Source organism: Aythya marila (assembly GCF_965140915.1).
Source record: "Aythya marila genome assembly, chromosome: 1".
Taxonomy (NCBI): Eukaryota; Metazoa; Chordata; class Aves; order Anseriformes; family Anatidae; genus Aythya; species Aythya marila.
Genome location: NC_139042.1, coordinates 119,123,488 through 119,137,708, shown reverse-complemented (window position 1 = coordinate 119,137,708; position 14,221 = coordinate 119,123,488). Strand labels below are relative to the sequence as shown.

Sequence of the window (14,221 nt, the reverse complement as noted above, 5' to 3'; positions counted from 1 at the left end):
AAAAAGACACAAACTAGCGAGATCTGCGTTTAATTCAACTTTATTCCTTCAACTCTACAGCAGCCGCTGGAGGGTGCCCGGCTCCCCTCAGCGCGTCCCGCCCCGCTCTGCTCCGCCCTGACGGGGACAAGATGGCGGCGGGGGAGGCGGCGTGGAACCGGCTGGAGCTGGCGTGGCCGGCCGGCGGCCACACGCTGCCCATGGCGGCCCCGCACCCCGCAGGTCCCCGGGGGCGGTTATGGCGGGTGGGCTGGCGGTTGTGGCGGTTGGGCTGGCGGTTGCGGCGGTTACTGAGTGCCTCCCGCCCGCAGTGAGGAGCCTGCCGGAGCTGAGGCGCCGCTGCCTGGCGGCCGTGCGGGGGCTGCGCGGGAAGGGCCCGGCCGTGGAGGGCCGCGTGCTGAGGGGGCTGCTGTACGCGTACCGCCGCAGGCTGCTCCGGCACCGGCCGTACCTGGCCCTGCAGCAGGTGAGTAAGGGCTGTGGGGGGGTCACAGCGTGGGGAGAAATAGAAAATAGCACAAAGCCATATGCATGTTAAAAAAAAAAAAAAAAAAAACAAAAAACTACCACAGGTTTCTTCGTCTTTGCGTTTTGCCCGTCGTTAAGTCGCGTCGGATCAGTCCCGGGTGGGTTTCCAGGCTGTCCGCTGTCAGTGCAATGTGTAGGGTGGAAGTGAGGAGATATTTCTCCTCAGAAAGAGCAGGCAGGCACTGGGATGGGATGGGATGCTCAGGGAGGTGATTGCGCCACCGTCCCTGAGGTGTTCAAGAACAGGCTGGACACGGTGCTGAGGGACATGGTCAGTGGGTGACACTGGTGGTAGGGGGATGGTTGGACCAGGTGATCCTGGAGGGCTTTTCCCACCTTAATGATTCTGTGATCCTATGAATTTGCACTTTTCCAGCCTTTTATAACTAGTAGTCAACCCTCTCTTGCTTGTACCACAACCTGAAGTGTGCACAACTGTGTACCATTGAATACAAGATTCGTACAGGGATTTGAATCCCAATTAATTATAATGGGGAGGGGGGGAGGAGCAACCACAGGCCACTCTCTCAGGTACTTTGCTTAAGACAAAAACTGAACTCACCATTCACAGTAGTGCTTATGGTGACAGTTTTTAGGCCAAGGCGCTCACATCTCAAAACACCAGTTTTGAGATGGAAGGAATTCTCTTTTCTCCAGGTGGAACAATGCTTGAAGCGCCTGTGGAAGATGAACTTGGTGGGCAGCATTGAAACCCTGGCAGAACTGATTCCCAAGTAAGCATCGTGATGCTGTACATTATACTGCCCGTTGACTCAGTCTTCAGAGCTAAACGAGAAGGTGCTAGATCATAGCCATCTCCTTGTCTTTGTATTGCCACAGGAAAAATAAATTTGAGGCCCATGCAGAGTACTTAGTTCCCAGCCAGCCTATGCTGGAAACGGTGGCTGTGAAGGTACTGGGAGGCTGCAAGCTCATTCTGCGTCTGCTGGACTGCTGCTGTAAAGCATTTCTGTATCCTTTTCTCACTGCTTAAACATTCCTACAGGTCACCAGTTTATGAGACCAAAATCAGGTCTGCTGTAGCACCTGTATTGCTGACGGACTCAGCAGTGCAACTCATGTATGCAACTTGAAGCTTCTTTGATAGCCAAACATCTCATTTTCAAGTTATTAAGTGAGAACCCCGGGCTGTTGGCTGGCTGCTCTCCTCTCCTCGAGCAGCCCGAAGTTTTGATACTCATCTCCCCAAATGATCTAGGATATTGCCTTGCGAGCCGCCTCTAGTTGGTGTGCTCAGCAAGTTTCATTACAGGCTGTTTGTTTTTTAGCCTTAACTGGTGTAATCTCCAGCTTGTCCGTTAAGCACCTCTGCTCACAAGAATACATACTTCTGAACACCGTGGCTTCGGGGTTGTTGAGCCGGCTATGGTTTGTGTAGTCAAGTCTTGTTTGTTGTCTGTTTGACTTGCCTGTCAGGGAGAAGGGCCTGTAATTAAAGTCTTGCTGCTGAGTGAGCTTTATTCAGCTGGGAGGAGAGGGGGGAAAAGCTTTTATGAATCAGAGATCCCTCCGTCCTTTTGGACCTGATTCTAGGGTGCTGGTAAAACCACAGCGTTAACACCAGCCTGCCACAGACCCTGGCATCTCGTACTCCTTGCAGCGAGCAGTAAGCCTGCCTCATGCTGAAACGGAAGGGCTGTGATAAAGTTGTTCTGCATCACTGCTGAATTTTTCAGGGAAATCCTCTTTGCTAGTCCCACACTGATGATAAACGTGCCTGAAAGGTGGAAGGTGTCAGCGGGGGGAGCTCCGACTGATATTAAAGGAAAACGTGGTGGTGGGGTGTAAAAAGTGTATTGATGGGGAGTAGAGGGGAAGGGCAGCTTGGGATCTTTTCCGTGAGCTCTTCGTCTTGAGTTGAAGGAGCTGTTCCGTGAGGATAAGCACAAGGTCTTGCTAGAGGAGACTCCCACCTCTTCTCTCCTCAGGATTCAGTACAGATGCATACTGCAGAGCCTCATTTCCTTGTACGGCGTGCTGTCAGCATCACTGCGTCTGGTGTCCGAGACCCAGCAGATGCCTTACATTAAGGGGTTTGCCTTCCCGTCTGATATCAGAAACTTTCTTGGAGCTGACCTTTCTTCTGAGGTGAAGAAGCAAAAGGCTGCAATACTAACAGCAAAACGACCCACCAGCTGGGTGAAGAAGCTTTTCCCAGACGTGCCAAAGGCAGAGTCAGAGGCTGGGAATGGTTTTGTGACCTGTGAGAGTGCTATGAAAAACCCGAGCGTCCCTATGGATGTTGGAGAGCCAGTTCTGGTGACCAGAGAGAACAGAGGTAAGGCCGTGTGCCGCGGTGCCACTGCTGTCTGGCAGCTGAGGTGACAGCAACCTCTGCCCAACACAGCTGAGCACTTTGCTACACAGAGGGGGCATTTCGAGTACAAACTCCCCTCTCCTGTCCTTGGAAGAGGAGGAGAGCGTTGAGTGCAGGCGTGAGCCTGCTGAGAGGGCAGGAGAGCCGAGAGCCCCGCAGGACAAAGAGGTAGTGTCTGTGTGCAAAGGCGTAAAACTCGAAACCTCATAACGGGAACACTGCTCTCTTCCTCCAGGAAAGCAGCTGGGCTTTGACGTGAAGAGCTTACTTAGACCATCCAGACCTCCAACACAAGAGGTGTGTGTGCCACCATTTTACACGTTCTTTATTTTAACTTCAAAGCTCCTAACACTGTGATGTAACTTATAAAAGGTAACTATTTCTGTTATTCCTTGTTTCAGGATAGATACCTTACATCAACACCTTTTAAAGAAATGCCAGAGTCGCTCTCCTCTTACATGGTGAAATTGCAGCACACTGGGTCTCTCCTACAGATGTTCCAAACAGCTGCATCTTTCAGGGAGCTGTCAGAGGCACTCAGAAAAGCTATTCTGTGGTGCAAAGGCCACAAACTCAAACCAGCAGCTTATTTTTTTCGTAACAAATTGTTGAAAAGCAACCGGCTACACCACGTGGAGGCGCAAGGATGCAGGTATGTTGCACATGCAGGGGGTTCTGGATCTGGCACTACATCTTAATGTTGTGTTTTGCTGCAGTGCAGGGAAATGCGGTGATCTAACCCCTTTTCTTGAGCTTCAACAGGATCACTACTTCAGGTCACTACATGCTGTGATGTGAATATTCTGTTTGGTTTCATTTGTGAGAGGATTTAAAAGGTTAAGAGATGCACAAATACAGAATAAGGAGGGAGAGTGAAAATGCAGTTTTAAGCACAGGCATGTAAGTGGCAACTACTAGATGATGTTAAGGGTGCCAGGCTTCTTCAGAAAGCCCTAGCTAGTATTCTACAAGATGCTGTTGTATCTCATGGGTGTGACAAGTAAAATGGTAGAGAACGCCAATAACCAAATCTCTGAGAGCACCAGAAGTAACTGCTTCTGAAAAACAGCTGCTAAAAGTTCTGTTTTGTTTCTGTTTTGCACCTTCCTTCCCTTAAGCCTGCGGAAGAAGCTGTGCTGCGTCAAAACCTCTCTCTGCAAGTACCTCCTGTGCGGCTCACAGCGCAGGCACTGGCCGAGGCAGTACCTGGGGGCACGGCTCTGGCAGAGGAAGGTGAAATCGTCCAGGCGCTTGAAGAGAACTCGGACTGCACGGCCAAACCAGGCTGAGCTTTTCGGAGTCTGTGAGAACAGGGCTTTGCTCAGCGTGGGGCCTTCAGGTCAGGCTGGACCTCCCATCTCTTGTACAGCTGCTGACAAACTGAGTGCAGCAGGGACCCCAAAGCGGCTGCTTCCTGGCTCCGTGCAGGAAGAGGTTTCTGACAACATGGATATCGATTCTATTTTTGCTGCAATGGGGGTCTGATCCTGGACTGGGAAGATGAGGGGGCGTCTTCTTCTATGTAAAACTCTCAGAATACTTACAGTGTTTTGGTAACTCATACCCTACATTCTGATAAGAAAATAACTATTTTAGTATATTTTTATAAAATAGTATTTTTTTATTGGAACAGTGTTCAAAACCATTGAGCAATCTGTATCCTTTCACCTAGACCTTTCAGGAACAGCAGCTTTGAGTTACCTCTTATTTAAAATCCTCTCTCTGTTGCTGGACTGTCAGCTGCAGTGCAAATAATTACCACCCAAGGCAGAGGGCTGCAGCTGAGCACATGCTGTTGCTTCGGACCAGATTATACATTATACTCTTCCTTCTTTGCTGCCTCATTTAGGTGAGGGCCTTGTCTTGCAGTATTACCACTGTTCAGTATTTGTTACCCTTGTCCTGAAATGGGGAGTTACCTGAACCCTGCTGCTCCGGAAATGGGGCAAAGCACAGCTGGGGCCTGTAAGAGTAAATTCCTTACCCACGAACTTGTCTCCCACTGCCTGAAGTCTTCTCAGTGTGCAATTTCTGCCTGCTGGGCAAGGTAAGGTGGAGCTATTCCACCACGTACTTACGAAATAACGTTAGAACACGCAGTGAGGTCAGTGCTTTCCGTCAGTTACAAGCCAAAGCCTAAGTCTCAAGATCAGCATCACCAGGAAACTATGTAGAAAAAAATTCTCAGAAGAAAGACTAAGCAGCTTTATTGCTGTATTTACCTGCCCAACAGGGGTAAGAAAGATGTCTAAGTGCAAGTAAAGCTAGAGCTTCAGCTTCCTAATTTAACTTAGGGTAAAAAAAAAAAAAAAAAAAAAAAAAAAAAAAAAAAAAAAGCTGTGTCTACATGGATAGAACCCCAACAGCTGCTTAGGTGTTTTTTAAAAAAACAAAAAAAAACCACATTATGCACCCAGTGTGAAGTGATCCTTGTAAATTTTTATGAAGAATGAGCACGCGTAAACTCAAACTATTTTATTAAAGGAGTATATACAGAACAGACAGCAAGAACTTATCAGAGTTTGGTTAAGTGGATAAACCAAGTTTTCTAGCCCAAAACCCATTTTCTAAGTTTCCTATAAACAGAATACCTAGTGATAACCAAAACGGGAAAAAAAAAAAAAATCATTAGCCCTCTAGGTGTCTGGTTCATCACAGTTCTACTTAAAACAGAATTTTGCCCTTCAAAGAATCTTTACAGCTCATTTCTTGAAGTGATAGAATAGTACAAAAACGTATACCACATCCAGTCGGGTAACATTCAGCTGCCTGAACGCCTCTCCGAAGGGGCAGGACTGGTATCCCTCAGGGCTGGTGTCCATCCCGAGTGACCCCTCCAAACAAGCGACATTGCTTCCTGCTGGGCAGCAGGTGCCTGAGACATGCCCCAGAGCAGCCTGCGCACAGGATCAGGACCCGTAGTTTGCTTCATCGAAGGCCTTCCTGGCTCGTTTCAGTTCTTCGTTCATGGTCAGGAGGTCTTTAACCCTGGCAAACTTGCGGGGGTCCTTGCGGATTAGAAAGACGATGTCCTCCACCTGTACGCGCCCCTGCCGGCCGATTGACATGGCCTTGTGTGTCTGTAAGAGACAAGACGAAAAACAGCGTTCCTCTGGCCCCTGAGCATTTTTTCAACTCAGTGCCACTTCATTCCCTGGCACTTCTATAATCAAGCTGGCAATTTCAGGATCTGGGTACCACTGTCCTCGTCCCTAGTCACAAAACTGCTAAGTGCTGTCACCCCCACTGTGCATACAGCTCTATACGTAATAGTAATGGCATCAAACTAAACCCAGATCACATGTAGGGGGCACTGGGTCTGCACAGTGCTTGAGCAACAATATCATCAAGCAGAACTGGCATGCAGGGTGCAATACCTGTACCAGGAGGCAGTTTAGGGCATTCCGAGCAGGGCAGGCAGGGCTAACCTTTTGAGAGAAAGAGGGTCTACAAACAATAAGATTTCCTTTTTAAACCACAAGCTTTCAGACAGCATCCAAACACCTTCAACAGCAATGGCTCCAGGCCCCAGCAGCCTGCATTTATTTCGTTGCATGGAATTGCTTTTCCATCTATGTAAAGGCTTTGAGAAAACCCAAATAGATAAGACTATGAGGCCGAGCCTCCTTTTTTTGTCAGCTGTGTGTGCAGCGATGCCACGGTCAGCTGCAAAGCCAGCTGTGGATTTTTTTCCCCCCTACAACATTAAGTTAAAGGTTTCGGCACTGTTCTAAGCCCCCATGGAGCAAAACACATGAATTTTGTCTGAACCTTGGCAGAGCAAAGCCTGAGCTGAGGCTTTTCCCTGTCACAGCACCAGTGCTTTCTCCCTTGGGAGGCTGAGCCCTTCCCGAGGAGGCGCTGCCCGCCGCCGACTCACCATCTCCGTGATGAACTCGATGACCAGGTCCTCCAGGATGTCCACGGACTCGGTGTAGGGGTTCTGGTCGTCCCCGAAGCCGTACATCATGCACCTGACTGCGGGGAGGCGCGGGGTGGGGTGAGCCCTGCTCGCCTCGCCCCGGCCCCGCTCCCCTCTCCCCGCCGCAACCCCGACTCACGCTCCTTGGAGAAGAGCCGCTTCCTGCGGCCCTGCCCGCCGTCCAGGCCTCCGCCGCCCTCCTCCGCGTCCTCCTCGAACTGGGCTCAGCGCGGGGGAGAGGCGCCGTCAGCGCGGGGGGCCCCACACGGGGCCCCGCACCCGAGCCCGAACCCGTCCCCAGTCCCGGCCCCGTCCCCGCTCACCGGCGCGTCCTCCTCCTCGTCAGCCATGGCCGCCCGCCGCCGCCCCGCAACGCCTCCGCCCGCCCCGCCCCGCCCCGCCTCGCCGCCGGCCGCCATCTCGCGGCGCGGAGGGGAACGGGAACGGGACTCAAACACCATTCCGTACACACAGGCCGATGCGCCTAGCAAGATTAATACTGAAGTCCAGCAGAGGACTTGGTTTCATTTACCTGTCTTACCTGCCACAGGGGCACCGACTCCTACATGTAACAAACTGATGAGTGTTCTCTCTTCAAATGGCTGAACAAAATAAAAGTTCTTGTAGTATTTTAAGCATTCCTGAATGAGAATCTTTTGGCCAACACAGCAGAAAACCCAAATACATCCAGAGGAAAGGCTGTTTTTTTCCAGGATAGGACTCTGCCTACTGACTCTAGTATGGCTCTAAGAAACCGTACAACCTAGCTTCATGTTGGTGCCCCCAAGGACACCTCGCAGCAACCCTACACACACACTCAAGGATCATAGGGTCTGATTCAGTCTGCTGCCACCTTAAAGCACTTTTTATTTTTACAAACGGACTTAACAGACACACTTGATGTATTTAAATAGTTAATAAAACACTTCCTAGCATTGTAAAGGATTTTGCTCTGAAGAGAGACTAAAACCAGAAATATGCTTTCTTTTACACGCACCCATTAACTGCACAGGCTTATTTTTAGAAGCTCCTCAGTCAAGGCTGAGGCCTCGAAAATTATAGCCTTGACTATGTTGATGCTTTTGAAAGATACTGGTCTTTAAGATTTGCACATAATTCCATCTGTCTACATAGTACTGTATTTACCCCTAGGATCAAACATCCCGCAGGCTGGTTTGCTGTGAGGTAAGATATCACAGAACTACAGGCATGACCTCTGCTCAGGTGTGGAAACTAGAGATACTCAGCTGTCTCCTGCTTCCCTCACACACTGCCACTTCCTATGTATGCACTGGAAACAGACCTTACTTCATTCCAGTCTAATCTGAGCGTTACAATAAATTCTGTAACATAACAAAATACTAGAAATCCTACCTTCTAACCCTCAGCAGTTTATAGAGCTACGCTTTACCAAGAACTGAATGTAAGTAACTTTGAGAGCTGCATGCACACAGTTGGCAATCTTAAGACTGGACAAGATGAGTGCCAGAGTTTAACACAGGCACTTAATAGCATTGGTCTGAATTCCCTCATACAGCTACTGCTATTTAATGGCAATCCTTCTTGCTGATTCTGTACCTGGTAACCAGCCAGCTCTGGTCTCCCCCCAGTCAGGTGTTCATAGCCACATTCAGCTGCTGTGGTACACCAGTATTGTGCTCCAGCTTTCAGGGTAGGGCAGATGCAGAGAATGGATTTGTCTCTGGCAACTCGTCTCAGTGCAGCTGCAGAACTCCCTACGGGATTTAACTCAGAAGGTAGACGCAGCGCTGACTGATGGTAATGGGCAGAAGGAGAGGCTCCCCCTAGGTGTCATTCATCTATTGCACTGCTTCAAGCCACCAGCAACCAAGAGGCAGATCCCACTAAATGTTTCCTTTCCTGCGTCCACCTGGAACAGGGACAATTGGATGCAAGCGAGGCACGCTGTAATGCTGAACCTATGGAATGCACAATGCAGAGAGGTTACAAGAGCAAAAAACCACAAACAGTTCCCCAAAAGCCCCGCACAAAGCATTGGCCATCTCCACTCGACATAGCCTCAGAGCAGGCAGGGTGCCCACTTGCTAGTTTTCAGTCTCTGCTACATCAGCTGAGAGAAATATACCTTGGGGTATCATTCAGTTCAATGTGGCAAGTACAGTCTGCTTAATATTAGAGCTTTAGTTTGTCTTTGATACAAAGACATTCAATTTCTGAATAACATAACTAGACTCCCTCTGGTACCCTAACTACCGCAGAGCTTCTGTATGCAGTGGTAGCTTTTTGAACATTTACCTGGAGGGAGAGGAAATGCTGTATTAAAACCTAGCTTGTCTTTGGAGGTTCTGAGTTTTTTTCTCTGCACAATCACGTAGGTTTGTAAAATAGTTCTGAAGTACCCTGGATTAATTCACAGTGCAAAGTTCCTGCACTGATGACTTTATTAAAGAAAAAACTTATCCTTACAAACATTAATTTATCCAACATTTTATACAAATTTATCCAGAAATAAATTTTAGTGCTTCGTGTTATTTACAATGAAAGTTTAGACCTGTAGTTTTGGTACCTTTTGTTTTGGATGAGCTGAGCAGATCAGGAGCCAGTCTTCAGCTGTCCTCTACAGTAGGCAGGTTTCCAGTAACATGGGCTATAAAACACCTTAGCAAGTGGATTCCTGAAAACTCTACAGAACTGTGGAAACAAAGACACGTATATTCAGTCCCTGATGCTGCATTACCTTCACGTACTACAAACAAGCTCAGCCACTGGCTGTATTAAATTACTTTAAGGTTGTACTGCACTGGGGGGATGCAAGCACTTCTACAGTGTGATCAATTATGGCTTGCTGCTGTTAGCACAGCTCCAAACAAAGTGACAAAGCCCGCTACCAGGCAGCACAGGTACTGCTGCCCTTCTCAGCAGCCTTCAAAGCTGAACTCAACTCAGCTGTAGAGGATGGGGAAGAAGGAGAGGGGTGTTCCTGTGCAGGCAGCCCACCTGCCATCCTTGGGGCACAAGGAATTGTCATCCCTAGTGCAGAGAGACCCATTTTAGGTAGCTTGTCCAGTGCAAATCATCACCTGAAAGCCAACAGCAGCAACGAAGAAGACCTTTACCTGACCAGGAATAGCTGAGGAAAGCATCCTTGAGTTTTCTCCTTCACAAACTCCTGGATCCCCAGTACATTCTTTAACAACAGTCCCTTGGAAGCCCGGTCAATTTTTGTTAACACCATCTGCACAGATAAAGAAACGGAAGATTGAGACAGGAAAAAGAGATTATTTTGCTGCTATCCTGGAACATCTTGCAAGGCAGACTGAAAGCTCCGGGTCTTATCTAATTGGGAAAAATTGTGTAATAGAGTTTACCAAAACACTTCCATAGCCTGCATAAAAGCTGTGGACTTTTTCACATTCCTTGATCTAAGCATTGAAAAAAGCATTCATTTAATAAATCAAGCAAAAGAGTCCTTCAAATCCCCCCAGCCATACTTTAGGCCTACGTAACTAACAACAAAGGTGGGGTAGAAGGTATTCTACTTAGGTGGGACAACTTGCAAAAGCTCAGGCAGAGGGTACACAGCTGCACAGATTGCCTTTAGCATAAAACTAACACAAGTTTTTGTTCTACCTTTTCAAGAACAAAGCATCACTTACCACATACGGAATCCCAAACTCTTCCAGCATCTCTACTGCAATATGGTCTGTTTTCTGCAGTCCTACTACACCATCAACTAATAGAAAAGTCCTCTTCAAGCTGTCAGAAATACAGGCAACATTAATCACCACCATTATATCATCCCATTGTGCTACTTCCAAATTCGTAAGCATGAACAAGTAATGTAGGATTTGGGCCACGCACGGCAACTGAGAGGTCAGCATGGAGCAGCACCTCCATCATTTTTTTCTGCACTACCCCTGAAAGCAGCCACCTCTGCTGCATTTCTCCATCCAGCCCCACGATGCTGCGTATGGGTGTTCAGCTCTCACTGCTGAATGGAGGTGCAGTTATGTTCCTTACTTCTGCCGTTTCTGCAGGTAGGCCTCCACCATCTCCACAAAGTCTTCTGGGGCCCGGTAGCCATATCCTGGCATATCCACCAGCGTAAAGTACTTCCCGACTTTGAAGAAATTCATCTTCTTTGTGTGGCCCTGGGGAGAGGATTTAAAAAAGGGAAAAGTTTAAGACAGAGGGTTAAGAAGTTGCTTTAAGTAGCAGAGCAGGAGATGCCCTGCAAAGTATATCCATACTATACCCTACGCCCCAGAGAATGCTGCAAAAACGCTAGTGCTGCTTTAAGCTGTTTTATCCTTTCCGCAACCCCATATGGCTCTATCCTTAAAATAACCAGCTCAAAATACCTACGCTCATCTCTGTGCCTGGTGCTTCCCAAAGGGCTTAACATCACGACTGCTTGGCTTGCAAGACTTTGCTGCACGTGCCAGCCCTGGCCGAGGTGTAGAGCTGGGCACTTTTCACCTTTTCCTTTGCAAAAGCCAAGCCTGTGCTGGCTGCGAGCTGGCACGCTCCCCTGTCACCTCACGTTTCTCCAGCCCTTGCTCCCTCCACCCTTCTCGCCCGCCTTGGCAGCGGCTCCTGCCCAAGCAGAGGGCGGCAGCGCGGCACTCACCGGCGTTTTCGACACCCGGACCTCCACTGCTGGCGACAGCGCGAACAGGGCCCGGATCAGCGACGACTTGCCCACGTTGCTCCGGCCGATGAAGCACACCTGGGGCAGCGGGACAGCAGGGCGGGCGCTCAGGCTGCGCCCCGCACTCCCGGCCCCCTGGGTCCCCGTCCCCCCGGGTCCCCGTCCCCCACCTCGGGCAGGGCAGGCGGCGGGGCGTGCTCCATGCGCACGGCGGAGCTGAGGTAGCCGACGGCGTGGCCGGGCCCGGCCGCGAAGAGCCGCTCGGCGCTGCGCAGCGCGGCCAGGCCGGGCTGGAAGAGGCCGAGGGCCGCCGCCTCGGCGCCGGGCAGCAGGCAGCGGGCCAGCCCCTGCAGCGGGAACACCAGGGCCGAGCCCGAGCCCGAGCCCGAGCGCCGGCTCCGCTCCAGCCGCAGCGCCTGCGACAGGGCCGCCAGGGGCGGCGGGCGGCGGCCCGGCCCCGGTCCATGCCCCGGTCCATGCCCCGGTCCATGCCCCGGTCCATGTCCACGTCCCCGGCCGCGGGCCGCCCGCAGCAGCCGCATGGCGGCAGGGCACAGCACTACGTCCCCTTAACATCTGCTCCTCCTGCAGCAAGGTGGAGCTCTAATGCTTTGAGCTGGAGACAGGCCACAGCCGCTGTCTGCTGCACGCACAGCGCTAGGAAATAGAGGCGTGATTGGTATGCAGGCAGAGCACGCCTCTCTCCTGTCAGCCCCCTGGTGCGAGTAAATCACAGGTGGGTACGGAGAGAAAAAGCAGAGGAACAAACATCGCAAGGACTAGTTTAGGCACACCGCTAATGCCTTATGGTGATTTAACAACCTAGCTTAATTAAACTCTGCGGTGAAGCCGGTACCAGAAAACCCACCCTGGCCAGAGATCAGCTTTGTAACCATCCTGGTAGGCAGATTTCCACATTTTTAAGCCAAAAACTTAAAAAAAAAATAAAATATAAAAATAATAATAATAAAAAAAAAAGCAGAGTGGGCGCTTTTAGGTATTTTTGTCCCACACAGCTCACTGCTGCTGGCATTCCCCACGGGGAGTCCCTGTGGGGCCATCCCAAAGGCTCGCAGACAGACAGAGCTGCCACGTAAAGCCTCGCTCACCTGCACACACCCCGTGTGACAGACGTGCCCTCGCTGTGCAGATGTCCCTCTCTGTGTGGCCGTGGCATTCCCAGACCTTCAGCAAGGCTGACCATGTTCAGGTGGGAAGGAACAACCTTGTCCGAGTGGTTCGTTCTCCCCGTGGTCGCCTGCTGCCAGCTTTTTCCTCCGTAGCCAGGTAGGTCTCCAGGCACCAGCTCAGGACTGCCCTTTTCAGCATACGGGAGTTTTTGTGGCCAGGGCATCCAAAGGCCATCGTGCGACATCATTCAGCGGTACTGATGGCTCGCACAGGCCACAACTCCGAGACTGCTCCGAGACTGCCCTTGTAAGAGTTGGCTCCTGCCCCTCACAGATCTATGACATGGTTGCTCAGATTGCCATGTTCTCTAGTGATCCGTCCAGAAACCATTTCAGGTGAGGATCTCGGCAAAGTCCTTGATAATTCATAAATGCAGTAAGGCTGGAAAGCAACACAGACCAACCCTAAAAGCAAAAGGGCAGGCTTCGTTCGGGACCCAGCAGCTGCTCGCTGCAGGAGCATCTCCAGGCGGGTGCCGTTGCCCGCCTTGCCCAGGAGATGGAGATGAGAGAGCAGCAGAGCGCGGCCTCTTGCAGGAGGCAGCCCTGAGGGTGAAGTGGGACCAAACTGCACCTGGCACATCAGTGATGGGGCTGGGAGGGCAGCAGGGGAGGATAAGGCCTGCTGCTGGAGGCACGGAGCCCCTTGGGGAGACGTCTTCTGAGCTGAGGAGGAGGTGGCAGCAATCTGAGGTTGAAGGACACTTAAAACCAGCTCCAGGGCTGTGCTGGAGACAGACAACAAAGCCAGAAGCTCAGAGCAGCTGCCCAGGACACGGCAGTGATGCTCTTATCACAGTATTACCACACTGTGTGGCTCCAGCTCTAAAGGCAGACGGAGTTTGGGCTTTCAGAAATGCAAAAACACCAGACACCTCCTACCTGATCTCAGTCAGATTGCTAATACACAACCTTCCCACCTGCTTCTTGCTGCCTCCACCATCTAGTGCTGAGCTATATCACCCAGATGGATGTGGCTGAAGCTACAGTACCTCCCGTGCTGCAGGGATCTCTGTCTCAGAGAGACAAATGTGATGCTTGCGTCTCGGACCCACCTCTAAACGTGAGAAGCTTTTGTTGCATGTAAGCTCCAAACCACACAGCTGAAGCTGCATTGACCAAGATAGCTGAAATCGTCAAAGTGAGTTTCAGAAAGAAAACTGCAGCGACAGCAGCCGGCAGAGACGAGGATTTCATTATGTCACTGCTGCTGGCTTCTCTCAATATAAGAGCTGCAATCACAGGATGCCTAATTTCCTTTTTGATCTTACCCAGCTTTACCTTTGTGTTCCCAATAGGTGCTCTGCCTCTTCTCGGTTAACCTGTACCTACTACCTGGAGGGGGGCCGGGATGTTTGCCTTCCTCCAGTGATTCTCTGGATCAGTGACGCCTTGCAACCATTTGGCCAGGGAACGGAGGCCCTTCCAGGTGGGCACATTTCAGCACAGCCACAGAAACGCATAAACCAGCTGTGCCTGTTGCTGTGTCTCCTAGCACAAGCAAACAGGCACCACCTCACGTCAGCCTCGTGGCTTCACAGTCTGGGGAGGCTAACACTGTTCTGATTAAATTAAGTTTAGTGCATTAATTTCCTGGGAAGTTCATCTTC

At 50.6% G+C, this 14,221-nt stretch overlaps 3 protein-coding genes across 3 annotated transcripts; 1 reads left to right on the top strand and 2 right to left on the bottom strand.

Annotated features, from left to right (window-relative positions):
- The first annotated feature begins 116 nt into the window (after window positions 1-116).
- Window positions 117-5,209, top strand: RMP64 (ribonuclease MRP subunit p64). The gene is made up of 9 exons (XM_082784931.1): window positions 117-222; window positions 312-466; window positions 1,186-1,262; window positions 1,369-1,500; window positions 1,840-1,917; window positions 2,478-2,827; window positions 3,102-3,163; window positions 3,268-3,518; window positions 3,985-5,209. Exons 1-9 carry the CDS (start codon window positions 132-134, stop codon window positions 4,349-4,351), a joined length of 1,563 nt encoding a protein of 520 aa, XP_082641057.1. The 5' UTR covers window positions 117-131; the 3' UTR covers window positions 4,352-5,209.
- Window positions 5,210-5,326: 117 nt separating this feature from the next.
- On the bottom strand, window positions 5,327-7,177 carry TAF13 (TATA-box binding protein associated factor 13). The gene is made up of 4 exons (XM_082784932.1): window positions 7,112-7,177; window positions 6,928-7,006; window positions 6,747-6,844; window positions 5,327-5,946 (listed from the first exon to the last, which is right to left on the bottom strand). The coding sequence occupies exons 1-4, from the start codon at window positions 7,136-7,138 to the stop codon at window positions 5,776-5,778; spliced, it is 375 nt and encodes a 124-aa protein (XP_082641058.1). The 5' UTR covers window positions 7,139-7,177; the 3' UTR covers window positions 5,327-5,775.
- A 272-nt stretch (window positions 7,178-7,449) lies between these two features.
- On the bottom strand, window positions 7,450-11,963 carry GTPBP8 (GTP binding protein 8; the record flags this gene model as incomplete). The annotated part of the gene is made up of 7 exons (XM_082751435.1): window positions 7,450-8,728; window positions 9,337-9,461; window positions 9,887-10,005; window positions 10,427-10,526; window positions 10,791-10,921; window positions 11,401-11,499; window positions 11,592-11,963. The coding sequence occupies 6 exons, from the start codon at window positions 11,961-11,963 to the stop codon at window positions 9,377-9,379; spliced, it is 906 nt and encodes a 301-aa protein (XP_082607561.1). The 3' UTR covers window positions 7,450-8,728; window positions 9,337-9,376.
- Window positions 11,964-14,221: the final 2,258 nt, after the last annotated feature.